The sequence below is a fragment of the Dermacentor silvarum genome, chromosome 5 (assembly GCF_013339745.2).
Source record: "Dermacentor silvarum isolate Dsil-2018 chromosome 5, BIME_Dsil_1.4, whole genome shotgun sequence".
NCBI lineage: Eukaryota > Metazoa > Arthropoda > Arachnida > Ixodida > Ixodidae > Dermacentor > Dermacentor silvarum.
Genome location: NC_051158.1, coordinates 118,054,479 through 118,077,113, shown reverse-complemented (window position 1 = coordinate 118,077,113; position 22,635 = coordinate 118,054,479). Strand labels below are relative to the sequence as shown.

The window sequence follows — 22,635 nt, the reverse complement described above, 5'->3', positions numbered from 1 at the left end:
AATTCTAGAGATTCATGAGTCCAGTATTTTTTGGTTGTAATCAATTTCTCAACTTCAACAATCTCAAAAGTTCATAAAATAAACCTAATGAGCCATGATTGCAGTTGCGCAAGTAAACAGCTGAAAAAATTGTCGCAAACAATTGACTAAATGCATCTGAAGTAGTCAGATTTACCATAGATGATATTCGAAAGTAAAATTTCATGCCACCTGCAATGAGACACGTTTTTTGTCCGTGTACATGTCCTCTCAGCTTCATCATAATTATTTAGTGGGATTTCACTAAAAGTTTAATTTTTTGAGCAGCCACATGGCGGCTTTGTCAAAAACAAAAGTAACTAACATTGCTATGGGGAGCTATAAAGTTAAAAACTTCTTTGTTTTATTTTGATCATTGCAATTTTCTTTAATTTCCTTTCTTATGTGGTGGCCGAAACAAAATTTATGCAAGAAACTTTGAGCAGTGTTTCATGCTTTGGGGTAAACTCTGAGTAACTCCTGGCACTGATTTTTATCAGACTCTCTGATGTTGACACTTTCGTATATTTCACCTCAAACTTATTTTAACTGCGGAACAGATGTGTTGCTCTAGCTAGAGCTCCCTTTCTCAAAAATAAAACTATTTGGCGATCTTAAAATATAACTAACACATCTAATGCGATAACAGCACGTTCTCAGAGTGAACACAACGATTCTTTCAAGAACAACATTTTTGAGATGCATGCAACATTACTCCCATTCGTAACCTTAGCGCTTGGTGTGGCCTCAAACTTGCATGTATAAACGCCAAAATTGTCAAATTACCTGTGAAGCGTAAAACATTGCAGCAATTATGCTCTCGTGAATATATGGTATGTCACAATCAAACTAAAGTAGAAAAAAAGAGAACAAACTGGAGACTGAGTGGAATCTTTTAACGGTTCGGAAAACGAACCGTTCACATGGCCTCGCTTGAATAGCGCTTTCGTCATCAAAAAACGCCATTCTGACCAATCCCGCGATGCCAAGCGAACGGTTCGCTTTCCGAGCCGTTATTATAAGAGAACCGATAAGATGGCCATCGACAACCGTCGGTGCAACAGAGAGGACCAAGTTTTCAACTACTGTGGCAGTAAAATTTATTAGGAAGGTGAGAAAGTAACGCGGCGAGCGGCTGGTATTCTGCACTGTTCGCGATTACAAGAACTCGTTTTTAACATGAAAGTGTTTTATGCCGGGGTCCACCAGGACTTCACTGACGCATTTCCGTCACGGAAATACGTCAGCTTACAATGTACACGAACATAATACAAAGAAAGAAGCCAGAAGAAAAAGTTCCACAAACATGCAAAATCTGGAAATCGAACCCACGACCTCTCGATCCGCGACGATAGATCGCCGAGCGTTTAACCCATTGCGCCACAAACGCATTTGCAAAGAGCTACACAGACGCGCCTTATATATCTAACACTCCTCCGTGTACCCGCGCTCTTGCTCGGGGCGGTGCCGCCGCCTACGAGCAGAAAAGAGAAGTACTGCATTATGACACTAACGCGCACCGCTTCGGTGGTCTCAGCACTACGACGTACGCCTTGATGCCAGCATTCGAAAGGACGCTGGCATCAAGAAGCACTACCAACGCCAGGTGGCGTTCACCGTACTCAGCACAGCGGAGCGTGGCCTCCGCAATTAGCTCTGAAAATGTTTCTGAAGTTGATCGCGGAGGCTGCAATTACGACGCGCTGTACGCGCTGATTTGACTCGGTGACGATTCAGTTACGTGCTTTGTCTTGCGCGTTGTATTAGTGTGTCAGTTACGTGCTTCGTCTTTCGCGTTGTGCTAGCGTGTGCAGCGTAGTGCAGCTTCCATATGCACGACGGTTGCTCATGGTCATCGACGTTGGTAGTCGTGATGGAGGAGACGTGCCACCAGGCGTCAGCGTGGGTGCATCAACGCCTAAGGGCGCTTTAACCACAAAACACCAATAGACATTATATATCAATGTGCAATAAACATGACACTACTTCTGTGAAGACACGTTTCACTTTCGTGTTCTATACCGATTCCTATATAAGAGGGATCAACCACATTTTTTTTGTTCCCCATCATTGCGCAGGTGTCAGTGAGCCAAGGGTAGCGCGAAGCGGTGAACCACTGCCAAGCGCACGGCTGGTGTCCTACAAGGTGCATCCTCCGATTAATATTCGAGACAAGCAACTGACCCATATGGCCATGGCCTTCGGGCAGTTCGTGGACCACGACATCACGTTCGTGCCTCCGAACACGCTGCCTCCGCTGGAAACGTACCTAGGTGCGATCTTTTTGCATGGAATCGAGGCCCCAGGGAGCGAATGCACGCTCTTAATGCAAACATTCCGGCAGAATCCATCTCAGTATTATTGTCGACGTCAATGCGATAATGCAGCGGCACTCCGTGTTGCCACCGCCGAAACGCGCCAAGAGTGAGGCGTGTACTGCACATATCTAGTGAATCAAATTGGCGTCAAAGGAGTTCATTGACGAGCGGTACCGAGTTACCTAGTTAGATACTAGCACGAATACCAGCATTTCTTGTATCTATATGTACAGGGTGTTTCAGCGAACACTTTCAGAATTTATTGAAGGTTGCCTGTGGCAGATAGCCCAATTCTAGTTAATGAGCTGGTCTACTCGAAGAGGCGGACATTACTTTCACAAAAAATTGACATGCATAATCGACTAATTAACAAAAATTCACTAATTAAGTTTTTATCTAATTATGTGATGGACCATATTTCAATTTAGAAATTGTAGCCGTGGAGTTCGCACGGCGGATACACTTGGAATTAATTCTCAGGATGACACCAGTTTCGAGGTATTAATTCCCGAAATTTGCGAAGAAATGCATTGGCGTTCCAGTTAAATTCTTAACAAAATGTCGCTTCATGCATTGAAGCACAAAATTAACTGGAACGCCAATGCATTTCTCCGCAAGGTTCGGGAATTAATATCACGAAGCTGGTGTCATCCTTAGAATTAATTCCAAGTGGATTCGCCTTGAGAACTCCATGGCTACAATTTGTAAATTGCAATATGGGCCATAAGGTAATTAGTTAAAAACTTAATTAGTGAATTTTTGGTAATTAGTCACTTATACATTTCAATTATTTCTGCAAATTATGTCCGCCTCTTCAAGTAGACCAGATCATTAATCACAGAATTTGGCTATCTGCCACAGGCAACCTTCAATAAATTCTCAAAATGTTCGCTGAAACACCCTGTATATATATATATATATATATATATATATATATATATATATATATACAGGGTGTTTCAGCGAACACTTTCAAAAATTCCTAAAGGTTGCCTGTGGCAGATAGCACAATTCTAGTTCATGAGCTGGTCTACTCGAAGAGGCGGACATTACTTTCACAAAAAATTGACATGCATAATCAACTAATTAACAAAAATTCACTAATTAAGTTTTTATCTAATTATGTGATGGACCATATTTCAATTTAGAAATTGTAGCCGTGGAGTTCGCACGGCGGATACACTTGGAATTAATTCTCAGGATGACACCAGTTTCGAGGTATTAATTCCCGAAATTTGCGAAGAAATGCATTGGCGTTCCAGTTAAATTCTTAACAAAATGTCGCTTCATGCATTGAAGCACAAAATTAACTGGAACGCCAATGCATTTCTCCGCAAGGTTCGGGAATTAATATCACGAAGCTGGTGTCATCCTTAGAATTAATTCCAAGTGGATTCGCCTTGAGAACTCCATGGCTACAATTTGTAAATTGCAATATGGGCCATAAGGTAATTAGTTAAAAACTTAATTAGTGAATTTTTGGTAATTAGTCACTTATACATTTCAATTATTTCTGCAAATTATGTCCGCCTCTTCAAGTAGACCAGATCATTAATCACAGAATTTGGCTATCTGCCACAGGCAACCTTCAATAAATTCTAAAAGTGTTCGCTGAAACACCCTGTATATATATATATATATATATATATATATATATATATATATATATATATATATATATATATACAGGGTGTTTCAGCGAACACTTTCAAAAATTCCTAAAGGTTGCCTGTGGCAGATAGCACAATTCTAGTTCATGAGCTGGTCTACTCAAAGAGGCGGACATTACTTGCACAAGAAATTGAAATGCATAATCGAATAATTAACAAAAATTCACTAATCAAGTTTTTAACTAATGACCTGATGGCCCATATTGCAATTTACAAATTGTAGCCGTAGAGGTCGCAAGGCGAATCCACTTGGAACGAATTCTGGTGATGACGCCACTTTCGAGTTATTAATTCCCGAACTTTGCGGAGAAATGCATTGGCGTTCCAGTTAGTTTCTTACAAAAATGTTGTTTTATGCATTGAAGCACAAATTTAACTGTAACGCCAATGCATTTCTCCGCAAAGTTCGGGAATTAATATTTCGAAACTGGTGTCATCCTGAGAATTATTTCCAAGTGGATCCGCCTTGCGAACTCCACGGCTACAATTTCTAGATTGCAATATGGACCATCAGGTAGTTAGTTAAAAACTTAATTAGTGAATTTTTGGTGATTAGTCGATTATGCATTTCAATTTTTTGTGCAAGTAATGTCCGCCTCTTCGAGTAGACCAGCTCATTAACTAGAATTGGGCTATCTACGACAGGCAACCTTAAATAAATTTTGAAAGTGTTCGCTGAAACACCCTGTATATATATATCATCATCAGCTTACATTTTATGTCCACTGCAGGACGAAGGCCTCTCCCTGCGATCTCCAATTACCCCTGTCTTGCGCTAACGTATTCCAACTTGCGCCTGCAAATTTCCTAACTTCATCATCCCATCTGGTTTTCTGCCGACCTCGACTGCACTTCCCTTCTCTTGGTATCCATTGTGTAACCCTAATGGTCCACCGGTTATCCATCCTACGCATTACATGGCCTGCCCAGCTCCATTTCTTCCGCTTAATTTCAACTAGAATATCGGCTATCCCCGTTTGTTCTCTGATCCACACCGCTCTCTTCCTGTCTCTTAACGTTAGTCCTAAGATTTTTCGTTCCATCGCTCTTTGTGCGGTCCTTAACTTGTTCTCGAGCTTCTTTGTTAACCTTCAAGTTTCTGACCCATATGTTAGCACCGGTAGAATGCAATGATTGTACACTTTTCTTTTCAACGACAGTGGTAAGCTCCCAGTCAGGATTTGGTAATGCCTGCCGCATACACTCCAACCCAATTTTTTTTCTTCTGTAAATTTCTTTCTCGTGATCAGGGTCCCCTGTGAGTAATTGACCTAGATAAACGTACTCCTTTACAGACTCTAGAGGCTGACTAGCGATCTTGAATGCTTGTTCCCTTGCCAGGCTATTGAACATTATCTTTGTCTTCTGCAAATTCATCTTCAAGCCAATTCTTACACTTTCTCGATTAAGGTCCTCAATCATTTGTTGTAATTCGTCTCCATTGTTGCTGAATAGGACAATGTCATCTGCAAACCGAAGGTTGCTGAGATATTCGCCGTTGATCCTCACTCCTAAGCCTTCCCAGTCTAAGAGCTTGAATACTTCTTCTAAGCATGCCGTGAATAGCATTGGAGAGATTGTGTCTCCTTGCCTGACCCCTTTCTTGAGAGGTATCTTTCTACTTTTTTTGTGGAGAACCAAGGTAGCTTTGGAATCCTTGTAGATGTTTGCTAAGATATTCACGTATGCCTCCTGTACTCCTTGATTACGCAATGCCTCTATGACTGCTGGTATCTCTACTGAATCAAATGCCTTTTCATAATCTATGAAAGCCATGTAGAGAGGTTGATTGTACTCCGCAGATTTCTCTATTACCTGATTTATGACATGGATATTATCCATCGTAGAATATCCCTTCCTGAAGCCAGCCCGTTCTGTTGGTTGGCTGAAGTCAAGTGTTGCCCTGATTCTATTGGAAATTATCTTGGTGAATATTTTATACAATACTGAAAGCAAGCTAATGGGTCTATAATTCTTCAGTTCTTTAACGTCTCCCTTCTTATGGATTAGTATAATGTTGGCGTTCTTCCAGCTCTGTGGTACACATGAAGCTGTGAGGCATTGCGTATAAAGGGCCGCAAGCTTTTCAAGCATGATATCTCCTTCATCTTTGATTAAATCTACTGTTATTCCATCTTCTCCAGCAGATTTTCCCCTGCTCATGTCTTTCAAGGCCCTTCTAACTTCAGCGCTAGTTATAGAAGGAGCCTCTGTATCCGGTTCATCACTATTTTGAATGAAAGTAGCTTGGCTGTTTTGGGCACTGTACAGGTCAGTATAGAATTCTTCCGCTGCTTTTACTATGTCATCGAAGTTGCTGATGATATTACCATGCTTATCTTTCAGTGCATACATCTTGCCTTGTCCTATGCCAATTCTCCTTACTGATTTAATGCTGCGTCCATATTTTACGGGTTCCTCAACCTTTCCCACGTTATAATTTCGAATATCCCTTACTTTTTTCTTGTTGATTAGTTTTGACAGTTCAGCGAATTCTATCTGATCTCTTGAGTTGGACATTTTCATCTTCTGTCGTTTCTTTATTAGGTCCTTTGTTTCTTGGGAGAGCTTACCTACTGGTTGCCTTGGTGCCCTACCTCCCACCTCAATTGCTGCTTCTGAGATCAACCTAGTTACGGTTTCAGTCATTACCTCTATGTTGTCTTTTTCTTCTTTTTCTAAAGCTGCATATTTGTTTGCAAGCACCAGCCTGAATTGGTCTGCTTTTACCCCTACTGCCTCTTCTCAAAAGTTTCATCAAAAGTCACTCCCTCACCAGAACAGGAATTGGCCTCCCGGGTGCAGTATTCGGCCACTACCTCCCTCATGACTCCGACAAATATATATATATATATATATATATATATATATATATATATATACCAGAAAGCCAGTGAAGTATCTTAATGTTAAACGCTATAAAGTAATGCCGGATACACCTTTTGCGGTTGTAAATGCTCATACAATATTTTCAGCGGGAGCTCTCGCTTGTCTTCATATTGACCATTCTCACGGCGCAGTTTGTTCTAGAGAAACGAGGTGGCGCTTTCGGCGGCGCGCCATACGTTGCCTCAGCAAAAGCGCACGAATTACCGCTTCTGCCCTATTTCCGTGCGATCGGCTGTCGGAAATGCAACTGGGTTTTTGCTCACGCACTGTGCTCCATTCATGCTGCAAAATGTGGAACGGTGGATTGAAGACGTCTGTAGTTGTTGGCTGCAAAAAAATAGTGGTATTTAGGAAATGGAATGAATATGTGTACATTAGTTCACGGACGGTTGCTACATACGGAGAGCCTCTGTTGCCGGCCCTTCTCAATGCACGACTTTCCTGGTGGATAAAAAAATCACTTTTGGCAAAATAATCATGTCAGCGTTGTATCGCTAACCTCCAAATACTTCAACCCCGGAACGTCGGCAAGAGTGAGTGCCGCTCGTTAAAAATAACAAAGGGAGTAGCATCGCTTCTTGGCATAGTTATCTACACACATCTACCCCAACTCGCACGCAACATAACGCGCACTCGGTCGCGAATGTATTAAGAATATCTCAATGGGCGCACACTTGAACCAATGCACTAAAGCATGGGTAACAGCGACTACACCGACAGCGCATGAATGGTCGAAGCTGAATGTTTCGTGACGGTCCACAGGAGTAAGCGAAATACTAGCGATACTACATATTTGCTACAAGCTATTACAAAGAACAGAACAGCTACGTTCCAAGCCTTGTGTGCAGCAAGAACAAATCTATTGCAACTGGGCACACCCGAGAGCCATTAGGCTGAAAATCAGATAGTGACCGCATCGACGAACTTCAGTGTCAGAAACGTGACAAGCTGCTGCTTCTAAGTATTTGCCAAATAAAGACCGAAGTGCAAAACACAGTGATTCTGATTTAAATTCTTAAAGAGAAGGCTAGGATAGCTAGAAATACATTTTCAGTCTTGTTTTTAGAACAAGCACCATATATACGCTGCTCGCGCCGTTTGGACAGAGCTTAATGAGCTTCGATAGAGCTTTTACATGTCCTCTGAAGCTGTGTCCAAAGCTTTGTGTCAACCACCCAGTCAGTGTCTAGGATATCTTCCTAAACAGTGGTTTCCTGAGCCGCACCGGGCGTCATGTACATCCATTGTGAACACGGAGGCAACACAGGCAGCTGAGGCATGCATACATACATACATACACACACATATGTATACCTGCACACATACATACATACATACATACATACATACATACATACATACATACATACATACATACATACATACATACATACATACATACATACATACATACATACATACATACATACATACATACATACATACATACATACATACATACATCCTCCCGCATTTTTAACTATATCGCGCAAGCGCCCATCACGTGTCATTTTAGCGTCTTTAAGCGGCGATAATCAGCGAGACTGGCAGAAGTACTCTCGTGTGCAAGAGTCGTCTGATGCGATGTTCCCTTCAGGATGACGTGCGACCATATTATAGTGTTCTCGCGCGATATAGTTAAGAATGCGGGTGGCTGTGCATGGCTGTGTTGGGCTGCTCAGCACGAGGTCGCGCTATCAAATCCCGGCCATAGCGGTCGCATTTTGATGGGGGCGAATTGCGAGAACTTCGGCGTACTTAGATTTAGGTACACGTTAGAGAACTCCAGGTGGTCCAAATTATTCCGGAGTCCCCAACTACGGCGTGCCTCTAGATCGTGGTTTAGGCACGTAAAACCCCTTAATTTAATTTTTAACAGACATACACACACATAGATACATGCGTTGCTCTCGACTGTCGACGATGTATAAAAAGTCGGTCGCACGTTCGTTCATTTGCCCGTTGGTTCCGGCTGCTCGCTCACATTGAAAATCGTCGATGGTGCGCGCATAATTTCTTTAATAATAATTATAATCAGTAAAACGTCCTTTGAGTTTTCTCGAGGTTCAATCTATTAGGATAACTATGAGCCGCCCTGCGAAGACACGCGATGCCACACCTCGATCAGCGTGAATTAGCTTCACATCTCTCTGCATAAACCGTAATGAAGAAAGCCATGCACCACCATGGCGAACGACTCATAGGCGAATGCCGTTGACAGTCCACTCGCGCACGCCTCGCGATTCGCCACCTTGAACGAAATTATACAGCAAAGAGGTTTAACATTTTTCGATAACGTATTAATTTTCTTCTCATGGAAAAATTCACGCCTCCACAGCTGTATGCACTCCCTTTGATTACAGTTTCAGCACGTGAGCGCTGCCATGAAGTGACGCACTGCATCTTCTCGTTGTGATAAGCGGCCTGTGTGCACCACGCCGCTTTAGGGCGGAAACTGTTTTATTTCATCTTTTTCTAGCTTTGTATTATTATGGAAAATGTTCGCGTTCTAGAATCATCGTCGATAAACGTTACTCACTTTTTTTCATTATCAACATCACTCTCTTTATATAGGTTAAGCCAGTAAGCAATTGAAGAAACACCTCACGGCGTAGTTCACGCTGACCCTGCCTGTTGTCTCTCTCAGGTGCCCAGAATGGCTTCACAAACGGTACCGTTCCCATGAACATCGAGGTTCCAGCGGGCGATCCATTCTACGCCAAGTTTCAGAACACGTCGCTTTTTTTCACCCGCTCCTTGCCCTGCTGCCACTGCCAGCTGGGTGAGCTCTTCATTGTGGCCCTATGTCTTGTATAGCAATAGTTATTTAGGGCACTGTTGCAGTTTTTAAGGGCAACAGACTTGGACAAGCGGCTGTACCGCGGACAGATGTTTATAGTGCTGCAAGTGCTACTGTGCTGCGCCACCTGTGACCAATTGTGATTGTGTCTCTGCTTCTTACTTTCTTTATCTATACTTTTCTGTCACTTTACCTCCCCCTCCCCTCTCTCCCCAGCGTAGGGTAGCAAACCGGATCTTCCTATCTGGTTAACCTCCGTGCCTTTCCCCTTTCTTCTGTCTCTCCCTCTCTCTCTCTCTCATGTGGTGGCGCGAGCAACCGTTTATAGCGAGCGCGTGATATGGCTGAGCCGTGAGCAACTAGCCCTGGGCACACTCGTGTACATCTCGATTATCTTCCACTGTCCACGTAACAGTCGAATGTGGCGTGAATCGGCCATTCGGTGCGGCGTGTGAATGCAACGCTGCGTTCACAAGATGAGCGCGCAATGATACAAATCGCACGCAAGAAGAAACAGATGCCTCTGTCTTATTTTAGGTTGCAGTTTTTATATACAGAAAATAAGCTTCATACTAAACAGATCGCAGTGTCACCTTTTAGGCTATTACTGCCACAGCGCATGGCTGCTCCTGACAAGTTTGCGTTATTCGTAACTTTACGCTTTTACAGAACGTAAGCAGGGTCTACACGGCATCATATTTATAGTTCTAGCTTCCAGAGGCCTTGTTTGACTGAAAATTTATGCGTAACCATACAAACGCACGCACACACACACACACACACACGCGCGCATATATATATATATATATATATATATATATATATATATATATATATATATATATATATATATATGTGTGTGTGTGTGTGTGTGTGTGTGTGTGTGTGTGTGTGTGTGTGTGTGTGTGTGTGTGTGTGTGTGTGTGTGTGTGTGTGTGTGTGTGTGTGTGTGTGTGTGTGTGTGTGTGTGTGTACGCGCGCGCTGCCTACAGACTGATCGATAAATGAGATGCGAATGGCGGGGTGGCTGACCGGAAGTTACATATCTTGTTTGCTGCCCTTCACTAAGACAAGGGCAAGGGGAGACAGTAAGGGGAGCTCTACCAGCTGACGAAATCTTCCACTGACGCAATCAACGACATGGACCACTATGCGCGATAAATCCTTTATTTTCCTCCAATCGGTCACATACATTGATGCAATGAAACTCCAGCGCTACAGCGATCTAATCTGTGATCTTCTTTTCACAGGTCCGAGAGAACAGATGAATTCCAGGACGTCCTTTATCGACGCTTCTCAAATTTACGGCATCAAGGACGACATCACGGACAGCGTGAGATCCTTTTCTGGAGGCACGTCTGTATTGTCTGCTGAACAAACATACATAACCAGTTCCTTCCAGCTGCTTGTGGGGCGATCATCTCTAAATAGGCGCTGAAAGGCTTTTCGAATCCGTTAAGAAAACGTTCCCGATTTGTAAATAACGCTGCCCTGAATGCGCGAGCCAACGATATTGTGCCATTCCAAAACCCTACTCTTTTTTCGCATTACGCAACGTGTGCGGATGTTCCATGAATCGCGGTGTCCCATACACGATATACACATTGCGCCCAATGTTTGCGCAATGCACATGCTTCCAGATTTTCTAGAAAAAAAGATAAGTGGCGGTTGTCGAGGCGTTCCGCTCGTGTTGTCAGCAATCATTTAGTCACCGTCGGACGCGATGACAAGGTTAATATACCTGGTAGCGAAGCTTCCATAGAAGCCCATCCCTTCACAATATGGCGGCTCATCGCCGGTTCATGGGGCTTAGCGCCATCTGTGTGTGGAGTTAACACTTCCGGCGGAAGAAAAAAATTATCTGATGTATATCCGTTAAAAACAGAAGTGACGTCATTTTGTTCGCATAGGCGCGAAATTTGTTTTCGGAGGCCTGCGATTAGAGCTGTATCTTCAAATGCCGCGCCACTTGACTTGATTGTCGAAATCGCATCGCTGCACGGAACATACTTTCTTTGGAGGCCGACGAACGCTTTGGGCGTAGAGTGTGTAGAGTGCTCGTCCTGTCGTCGGACGCCAAGCCCGTCGGCCAGCGCTGTCGCACGAAAACAACTAAAGTAAACAAGTATCTGACGGTCGCAACTTGCTACTTTTGACTGCACAGGTTAATAAACAATAAAACTACCCGCGTCAACAAATTCAGACAAACGTCGACAAGCAAAACAATACATCTAAGGGGGCGTATTGTAACAAGTGAACTTTACGAGCGCGCTTTTCCACGCACTCCGAGAGCTGCATTGCATTGCAAGTGATAGCGGCGTCAACGCCCGCCGCTATCGATGGGCGCTCTCACGGTGGGCGCTGAAAAAAAGATATTTATTGATAATCATCAAGTAAAATTGAGTTGTTTCTTCTTTTCTCGTCCTGCGTATTTAAAATAATCCGACATCTTATTTTCGTTGAATGAATATAACTGCGTCTCGCTTTAATTAAAAAACGCTTTTTTTTATTTCCCAGTGTTTATTCCCTCCAAACATAGTCGCGCTTCAGCCGCTGCATCCATAACCACCCTTGCTGATGTTGGTGACAATTCGTTCTGACCCGCTTTTCTCCCGAAGCTTCGCCACCTTGTGGATCGACCTTGGCGATGACGCCAGCCTCAAAAGTGTGACCACTGCGGAAAAAGGAAGGTGACGATGCAGGCATGCGCGCTGCTACCACCACCGCCCCAGCCGAAAGGAATCAATGAGTTTAGAGGGAAAGTCTGAGTTCACGTGAGGTCATTTTCAGAAATTTGTTGCGGAATACGTTCCTAGAATGGCACCGGACTCATTTGAGCGTTTTGCTTTGTTTCAAGAAGAGGTGTTTTCCCGTGCTTGTAGGATCTTTACCTCGGGATCTCCTATCACAATACAAGGGAACGGTAACAAAATTATGAAATGCATAGCGATATTGCCCTTCAGGTGTTTCTAACAGGTAAACTTGAACGAATTCAGATATCCATTTCTGGTGCAATTTCGCACAGTTGTATACTTTGTGCTTTAATAATAATATCATTTGCCAATTTTCGGCAATTTCTGCGACAGCGGTAAATTACAACTGTCTCCCGCAGTTGGTCCAATGGACCTTTCTGTCCCAAATGCAGTTTCCCTCCTTCGAGTTTTTTTACCGCAAGTTAAATTGGAGCATTTCTGCGTTTTTCATCTATTCGAACAGAGAGAGTGTAGTAGGCCCCAAGCTAAAGACTCCTAACAAAACTTAGTTTTGTGGGTGTAAAGAAAATCTCGTCATCCGTAGGGCGAAAAGTGAAAGGAAATCCTTATAACGAAATAGCCACAAACAATTCCACAGAGGAAGGTGTCGGTATCGGACGGCGTACTGGAGTTTCTGTCGCACACTCCAGAAGCCGCGTCTTGGTAAGATGTGCTGGTCTTATGCTTCCTCTCCTAACTTTCACTTATCTTAAGCTGCACTGGGCACCGCGTACGCAGGTCTACTGGCAACCCAAGGGCCCGATGACTCTGCACTCCTGCCGCCGAGTCTTTATCCCAACAATGACACTTGCAGCATTCCGGACGAAGACAAGATCTGCTTCCGGGCAGGTACGCAGACAGCTCAGCATGCACGACTGGTTCTAGAGGAATACACTGCCCGTGTCTGGTAATTGTAAATTGACAGGCTGAGCTATATATATGCTGGTTATACCGTCTTCTAGAATTTACCTTCACCGTTAAAATTGCGCTAATTATGTCCGCTGCAAGAACAGTGCTTATGCCACGTATCTCTAATTACATCTGGCCTGCGTTAGCAACCACCTATACCTTGTACTAATTTATTATCGATTGCAATGATTTTGTGCTTATTATAGACTACCTGTAACTAGTTATACAAAAAAATTACCTGCAGTACTCGGGGTTCTTATTATTCATCTAAACCAGAATAATAATACGTAGGTTTGTTCCGCAATGCCTTCGGCCGCCATATATCTTGACGTGTGGTCCATATCCGTGACAATACTCGCTGCCGTGACCATAAGTGGCACTGGCTAACCTCCCAGTAATAGGTTATAAATAAATGAGCGTAACTCTTTATTCATTTGTCTACCAAAAATATCGCTGTTAGGGCAGTTTTACGTGAGAAATGAACGAGTACAAATAAAAAGAGGCGGGCGGTAAGGGACAGAAACGGCAACAGCAAAAATGGAAAATAGGTATAAATAACAATAAATGCAAAGAAAGAGCAAATACAGAACACGTGGTGAAATAGAATTTTAACATGAGCATGTAAAAGAATTAGTACAATACAACAAAAAGTAGGTACAAAAGTGATAATTTGATAGCCAAGTACGGCGTATCGGCGAGAACATACAAAAAGTACAAGTAGTACTCATACAAAAATAATTTAGTTCAGTGGATATTGGGTGCAAAGTCTCAGAGTAGTGTGTTACATCTTGAAAGAACGAGTGGGCCATAAAGCTATTCCACAAGGACCACCGGAACTACATAAAATTTTTGAGGGGTGGGGTTGTATGGAAGAAAACCGACACGTACGGATGTGCAGAAGTATATAGGGTCGCGTACAACGAACTGCTTTTTGGTAACCTTTACTGAATTATAGTCGGGGAGGGGCTGTGAAAAGGGGCTCGGTAATAGACGAGTGAAAAAGTTTGTACGAAACGGGCAGTCTTCAGATTTAGCGGCGGCATTCAAGACTGGGAAGGCTGGCTCGGGTTACTAGTGCTGTGACGGGGTTAGATAAGAGTAATCGGAAAAAACATTAACCTGGTAAGGGTTCCAAACCGCGCGGGCGCACAAGGTGAACGACCAGCTTGACAGAGTAAAAGGGCACTAAGTTATTATTTTGTTTTTTTTTTTATTTTCCCATTTGCTTTGTTCTAAGAGGGGGCGAAAACTTGCACTGCGCAGAGTACTCCGTCATGTTTCCGGGCGCTGTAAATAGCTGGCACGTGTATTTCTGCTCTCGTAATCGCTTGTTTAGACAGCGCCCACTTTGCGCTTTTCCGTATGTTAACGGTATGTCATCAATCGCACAGCTTACACGAGGTGTGAGGTATGGTTCATTCAATGCCACAAACTCCTCCTGGTTGCAAGAGTACTTAGCACAAACTTACACTTCAAGATGTACATAGCGGTGGCAAGACAGGCAAGAGGGCGCGGATCGCCTGCGTCCTCAGCCTGAACTTTTTTTCTCAGCGCCCGCATCTTCCAGAGCGCCGCGTACCAGTCTTAACTTATTAGTGGGGCAGCAATTATATGGACACACTAGGCGAATTTCTGCGGTCGTTGTCGCCGTCGCCGTGAGGTTTCCTTAAATACAAGGGCGATAACTCCATCGCCACGCGCCAGGCCTATACGCTATATGTGCGAGAAAAAGCGTGCGAGAGAAGCCGACAATCGCGGATCAATCTCGCCCGCGCGACATGGAGAAAAGCGAGCAGGAAATACGCCGTCTTTCGCCGCGCGCGAAGCACCCAACGTTGCGAGGAATCGAGGGGGCTGCATTCTACTCCGGCTGCAACTGCGTATGTGGTGGTTTCGCGGTCGCGCGGCCCTATCTTGACCGATCTGTATTGGGGGCACGGTCTACGTACGTCGGCGGCTCCTAGCTTGGTGCGTGCTGTCTGTTCTCGGCGCTCAGTTTCCTTTGAAGCGATAGACAACTGCATGCAGGTCATTTCGCTCCTTGCTGCGGCAACACCACCTCCTCACTCCGATCCATGACGTCAAGCTACCTGGCCCGACTGCCGTAGAATCTAGTGGGGATGCTCCCGAGTACGCAGCGGTGATTTCGACGTCATCGCTTCCGTCACGCCAGGCTTGGCAATGGAAATTTCGGGCCAGGTAGCGTGACGTCATGAATCGTCAAACAAGCCTTGTGCTATCTAATTGGTGTTGGCTGCGGCCGCGTTTCCTCACGCCAGCGTTTTGGCAGTGAGTGTGCGCATTCGTCCAGTGTGACGTGTTCATATTTGCTGTGCGCGCTCACACTATGCTTCGTAATTTAGTTATCAATCGAATGTTTTCAAGGCGGTAAGGCTGATAAAAGTACAATCACTACTTCGTATGGCTCTTCGATAATTTGCTATCGCAATCGATGCTTCGCCTTTCGGGCGAAACTGCAGCTTTTTTTTCTTTGCGCTGGCTTTTGACACTTAGTGGCAATATGAACTTCCATGTCGTGCTTTAAGTGCTTGGTCATAAGTTATCTGCTTTGTTCTGTTACATTGTATCTGCTATTGTACCGGCAATTTTCGCACCTTTCCGTCGTTTAGGTATACAGCCAAGTATTTATATACTGCGTGCTTGAATATCGCTGTGGCTTTTTGTTGAATTTATACTAATTCGTTGCTGATACTTCGTTGCAGACCACAATCTCCAATTTCTGAGGATTCAAACTAAGGACCACATATGTCGCCGTAACTGAATCCCCTGCATTTTCCGATAATAGCACTATATGTCGCCAAAATAACATTCCAAGAAGAACCTGTTTTCCATTACGAGTGTAAGATAAATCAAAACCTAACGTACTATTGGCTAGTCGCTTTTCATTTTGTTACTGTAAAGCGTAAACAATGACAATGGCGTTCACAGTCCTTCGGGAATTTCTACACCTGTGTGTACATCCGGCCTTACGATTTGATGTGTACCCAGCTTTCTTTATATATTTGTATGAGCAGATCTGCGAAAGCGACATCCACACCCTCTTTCTCAAGAATATCTCATAGTAACTCTGTCTACATTGCCGGAAGTACTCTTAATATCTAAAAGCACTAGCCGTAAAAGTCTGCCTTGAGCCATTTAAATCTCTTAGCTGAGTTAGTACAAAAATACTGTCCCCTAAGTGTTGCCCTGGCCTGAATACATTCTATAGCTTCACCAGTATTTCACGCTTCTCCACCCATTTTGATAGGTTGATATTGTAACTGGTCTGTGCGAACGCTTCTTATCATTATCTGCCCTTATAAAGTAGGTTCATCCAGCTTTCACGCCATGCGACGGGATTTGTTCTTGATTCAATCACTTTCTCGAATGAACTAGTCAGCTGTGCCTTGCTCGTTCGACCCATCAGTTTTATTAGCTCAAGTAAAATTCTATCCGTGGCACAGAACCCCGCCTGGTGAAGTGAAAACATGTTGAGCAGAAACCTGGGTCGCTGACCAAGCCAAAATGAATGCGTGGACGTTTCAAATTTGCTATGGCCCGTTTCGTCATAATAGCATCGGTATCACAAAAAAGCATCTTATACGTGTGTGCTTCAGAATTTTTTCACTAAGTGAATCGCATAAGCACTGTTCAATGTTCAAAGCTGGGTTGTCAGTGTATGATGCGTCATTGGAAATTTAATCTGGCAGATAAGTTTAACTCGGTGACTACTGTCTCAATCTCATCCCAGTTCATTGCGTGTATCGTGTTTAGAATGCACTCGGCCACTGCGTGTCGCATATCTCTTTCTCACATCACTCTGGTGTTGTCGAAACGTCATGTGTATGTTTGTGTTAAGGCGCTTCTCTTATTAAGCGCCTACCTCGCACAGGGGACTTCATAGTCAACCAGAACCCGGTGACTACTGTCTCAATCTCGTCCCAGTTTATTGCGTGTATCGTGGTTAGAATGCACTCGGCCACTGCGTGTCGCATGTCTTTCTCACATCACTCTGGTGCTGTCGAAACGTCATGTGTATGTTGGTGTTAAGGCACTTCTCTTATTAAGCGCCTACCTCGCACAGGGGATTTCAGAGTCAACCAGAACCCCGGCCTAGTGACTATGCACACGATCTTCCTCAGGGACCACAACAGAATCGCCCGCAAGCTAGCCATAATCAATCCCAACTGGGACGACGAGCGTCTCTTTCAAGTTACCAGGTGGGCCAAACTATTGTTCTTTGGAGAAACTGGTGTTTGAAAACGGCTGAACAGTTCAAGTACAGACTATCAATACTTCCACTCAGAGTGTTTTTAAAGGATATATAACAGAATGTTCGAGAGTTAAGTGTGGTCTGAAGGTTCTCGTGCTATATGTCGCTCTTACATTCAGAAGAAAGGAAGCGATGACACATAGAGTGTGATCCAATATAATGCCCTGTAGCTTCCTCGCCGAGTTTAAACGGTGAAGATTCGCAAGCTTTAAGGCTAAAATACACTTAGAAGCAATCAAGCGTCAGAGAAGGAAAATCAGCAAGTTCAGGAGATGGTTACAAGAAGAAAATATGATTGTTGGGGCGAAAGAAAGCTCAACAACTACAACAACGGCTATCTTTCGTTTGGCGATTACTGACCACGACTATGCAGCTGAAAGCTACCACAATTATTCAATAAACAGTCCTTTTAAAGGGCATCTCTTAGGTGACCGTTCCTGAGTTGAGTGTCACTGTCCCTTTGCACAGCTGGCTCCAACGCCGCTCATCATGCCAGTGCGTTCCCATACTGCCCCTTCATGTGCGAAAGCGCTGATGACACTGGCCCACTGCCAGTCGCTGCGCTGATTGCGGTCTGAAATTTTTTGCCGCAATCTATCGCTAAATGATAGGATGTATACAGCTGCGCTCAAATTTCCCATTAGGGAGTATCGTAATCGTCGGGCATTTTTTTACGCATACTAACACTTTTATTACACAAAAAATAAGAAGCATGAAGTCGTGTAAAAGAGCATTTGACTATAACTGGTACTTCAGCATTTGTCAGCTCACGAGTTAATTGCTGGCGTATATGCAAAATTTGGGCGTTGCAGTAACTAATAAAACTTGTTGCTGCGCTAGTCGGTTCACGTTATACCTTAGACCACATGGTCGCTTAGCGCAAATAATGAAGGAGGGACGGGGTCAATCATTATTTGCGCTAAGCGACCATATGGTCTAAGGTTCCAGTAACTGCTTGCCGTGTCAAACAAAGTGCTTTGAATTTGTGCTCTGGCTGTAACAATAGTATCTTCGTGCCACTGATAAACGTTCGTAAAGGATGGAAGAATAAAATGCCCCTCAGTTCAATGCGACCGCAGGGCCTGATCCGCTGAAAACATTCCTTTCAATCGTTCAGGAGAATCGTGGAGGCCCGATACCAGCACGTGGTCTTTAGCGAGTGGCTGCCTTCGATCGTCGGGTCCGACGCCATGGCCGAATATCGGCTGTTGCCACTCAAGAACGGCTACACCGATTACAACAGTAGCGTGGACCCCACCATGTTCAACGAGTTCGCCGCGGCAGCCTTTCGCTTTGGGCACTCGGACGTCGTTGGATACTTCAACCTGTAAGCACAACACACTTGCAATGTAAGCCGCTGAGCACGGATGGATAGTAATCGTGAAAGCGAAGAGAAACAATGCTCATTCAAAGAAAAGCCACAAGTGCAACCTAGAGAAATATGGGGGGCTATAACGTAAAATGATTCCAAACTGTTTTGATTCCAATTTCTTCAATCAGCCTCCACGATTGGTCAAAACATTTTCAGGCCACTCCCAACTTCGCCAGTCTGTCACGCGACATCACGAAAACCGCGATAGCTTCCCATCCGATATAATGTGTACACACTGGTTACGCATGATTAAACCGCACAAAAGAAAAATAATAATTCCTGATTCGACGATTTTTCAAAATTAGCCCTCTGCTATTGGTCCAATGTTTTCTGGCTACGCCCGCTTCGCCTGTCTGTCACGCGACCTCACAACACGGCGAAAACTCACCACGTCAAATTGACGTGCACGCGAAAAAAAAAAGCAATATGCCGAAAAAAAACTGAAAATTTTTCTGAATAGCCACAGACTGCCCCGTTTCGAAAGGAATAGAAGATTGATGCCCGCCGATCGCTCAGGCCCTCGCTACTCGCACCTGCCGGTGAGCATGTATATTTGCTCATGATAAACCTTTTTGCGTGGCAGTAAAACGTTATCGAGCCCTTTCGGCATGCATACACATCGCTCTGCCAACTCTTCCTTGCTGAGGATCCGTTTTAGTGGCATTCTTATCCTTCCCTTGCACGCCGCCGCGATTTTCGACCAGCCACTCCAAGCTAAGTAAGGTGAAGCGGACCAATTGGAGAAGCCGGCACCACCCTCTTCATGCGGTTATCTATTTTCACTGTGGTGGCTCGGCCCCATCGAAACCCTCCCCACTAGAGCATGCTCTTCGCCTCTTGTCAGCCAATTGGATAAGAAAAACAGCTGAGTGTAGACAATATTAGTGGTTTTAAAAGCGAACAAAAGTGACCTCCTATAAACGAGGAGAGTGTTTGATTGTGTTGTTCAGACAACGCTGTGGGTCACCGCCCGATGCTTGCGTCGGTGATTACGTAAATTTGACGTCAGGGGTTTGCAATCACAACAGTTTGTAATCATTTTAAGTTATGTCGCCCATGGTCGCTAAACCGTCGACGATGATAACAACGGCACGAAGACATCCCCACTCATTGCGCAACAGAGATAAAATCCTGCGCGGAGACAAGTAATATTTCCTATTCTGTCCACCTGTTGTGCGAAAAAAGCAAAGTGATGAAAATTACAATCATTACGCTTGCGGCAGGTACCATGAAATTACGAACAACCCTAACAGCCGCAGCCGTAAAATGTTGCTGTCTCGCCGGAAGTGGCAAGGAGTGGCAGCGATAATGTTCTTCCCAGCACCGCCGTCTGCTGCATGTTGAAACACGTGCCACAACAGCGCTGCTACCTGAATTCGTAAAGGTAAAGCCGACAAAGGTGAAGCCTGACTAAGTCACTTTAGCTATATGACGCAGGAACAAAAAGAAAAACTAGGAAAAAAACGAAGCAAATACCTTCGAAAATATACCACAGCTCTGGGATAGCGACTCTCTATATAGTTACTGTATGCTAGCAGTCGTCATAAATATTTGAGGTAGTGCACCACCCTTAGCGGACGCATCTGAACTACAGTATAGCTGTCATGTAACTCTTAGACATGATGTTGTATGTTAGCTTTGTAGCGTATTTCTTCCTTTTTCAGTGTATTTACTGATTCTAGAAATTTACGCTATCGTTTATATATATATATATATATATATATATATTGTTTCATTTATTTATTTATTTATTTATTTATTTATTTATTCTTCAAGCGGGACGAATTGAACTTATACATTTGCCACTCACGACCAACGCCTCCAGTTTTCTGTTTTATGTAACTTCTCTACATTTGGCTTATCTCAGCGCAGTTTAGCTGAAGAGCTCTTCATAAGCCGGATGCACTTCTGCAAACTTTGGGAAATGTGGTTGTGAATGTGAGAGAAATATTGCAGAAACCTTTCATATTTAATAGCACTTTGTACTTAACATCATTTCTGTCTGACACGAAGTGTTGCAACCGGCGGCGCCAAGGTGGGAGTCATCTTGCTCAAGGACGCCTATTTCCAACCCTTCGAGTTTTACAAGGGTATCGAAGACAGTGCTACCAGGGGATTAATCCAGCAGCCAATGTGGAAAACGGACAGGTGAGTCTTTTGCATTTGATTCTGCCTGCTGAGAGTAAACGGCTGATGATGAATGGATGCCCAGCTTGTCGCAGCGTCGTTGTCAATTTACTCGACGCTGCATGGTTTACACTCGTCAATGAAAGCATTTCAATATGGTGTTAACATGAATATCTCAATTTTAGGGCATGCGCCTTTGTATTAGAATGATTATAAAAGAACGATGTCACCCTGTATGGTGACGGCCACTCGTCTTCACGGTGCAGAAACAATGTAAACAAGATATGTAGTAAGAAAAAGAAATAACGTCATAGGGCCAGAAATCCACAACACACAGTCACATACGCCCAAGAACACACACACACGCACGCACACACACACACACACACACACACACACATATATATATATATATATATATATATATATATATATATATATATTAGGAGGCTATAAGGAGGCAAAGACAAGTCGCACCACAATGAATTTGTAAGCACTCATAAACACACGATGTAGGCTGCGATGAGGTGGTGAACGGATGAGGAATACACGGTTAAAATAATCCACGCGAAGAATACGACAGTCAAAAGTGAGCTGCAGCATAGAATACAAAAGAGTATAACACATATTTTGTCTCGCGCGAAGTTAAAGTAGAAAACATTTCGGAAGAACTCATCTAACTATGGCTGTCAATGGTAATGCAATTAGCAATCGAGCAACGTAGCAACACACCATATTTCTGTATATTCACTTTTATTTAACACGTGTAGTGACCATTCTGAGACTCTCGTTGCTTCGGCTATATGCGACATACCCCAATGTCATCTCACTTCATTGTCGCACTCGCTCTTGCAACGTCACACATGAGCATGGATGCATGACGAATATTGATTGAATAGCGGCAGCATGATTGCGCTAAAACGATGGAGAAGGATGGTGTCGAAGGAACGACGAAGGCAGTATGGCTACGATGGCATGACAATAGGATTACGATGGTAAAACTACACCAGGACGACGGCGGCATAGCCGGATGTCCAAGGTAGGATGAGGACGATGGAATGACCGCGACGCCATCGCGACTGTATGACAGCAAATGCGTGACGGCGACGAACTGACGACGATGGCATGAAAACGGTAGGATGACTATGGGATGACGACGAGTGTATGATGACAATGCCTGTCGTGGTCCTGCCATCGTTCTCATTCCAGCTTCTTAATCCGGTTGTCATTATGCCGTCGTCATCGGCTCATTGTCCTCATGACACTATCGTCGTTATACCATCGTCGTCATTTAAGAATTGCCCTCTCATTGTCGTCACGCCGTCGTGGTTATAGCGCCTTGGTCGTTTCATCAACGTCATTCTTTCATCGCCATCGTCGTCACGGCGTCGGCGACATGCCACCATCATCATGGGCCATCTTGGCAAGCGAGTGCCATAACAATGTGGGACGATATTGAAGTAAGCCGCGTATAGCCGAAGCAACGAAAGTCTCAGATTGAGCTCT

At 44.0% G+C, this 22,635-nt stretch overlaps 1 protein-coding gene across 1 annotated transcript in view; it reads left to right on the top strand.

The window, feature by feature from the left end:
* The window catches only part of LOC119454367 (peroxidase-like), an 83,754-nt gene that overhangs the window by 44,391 nt on the left and 16,728 nt on the right, over positions 1–22,635 (top strand). Inside the window, exons 3-9 of the mRNA XM_037716320.1 lie at positions 2,097–2,291; positions 9,543–9,677; positions 10,946–11,047; positions 13,187–13,297; positions 17,442–17,577; positions 18,748–18,957; positions 21,016–21,150. Of these exons, the coding sequence (XP_037572248.1) occupies positions 2,097–2,291; positions 9,543–9,677; positions 10,946–11,047; positions 13,187–13,297; positions 17,442–17,577; positions 18,748–18,957; positions 21,016–21,150 (1,024 nt within the window). The remainder of the gene's footprint in view (positions 1–2,096; positions 2,292–9,542; positions 9,678–10,945; positions 11,048–13,186; positions 13,298–17,441; positions 17,578–18,747; positions 18,958–21,015; positions 21,151–22,635) is intronic.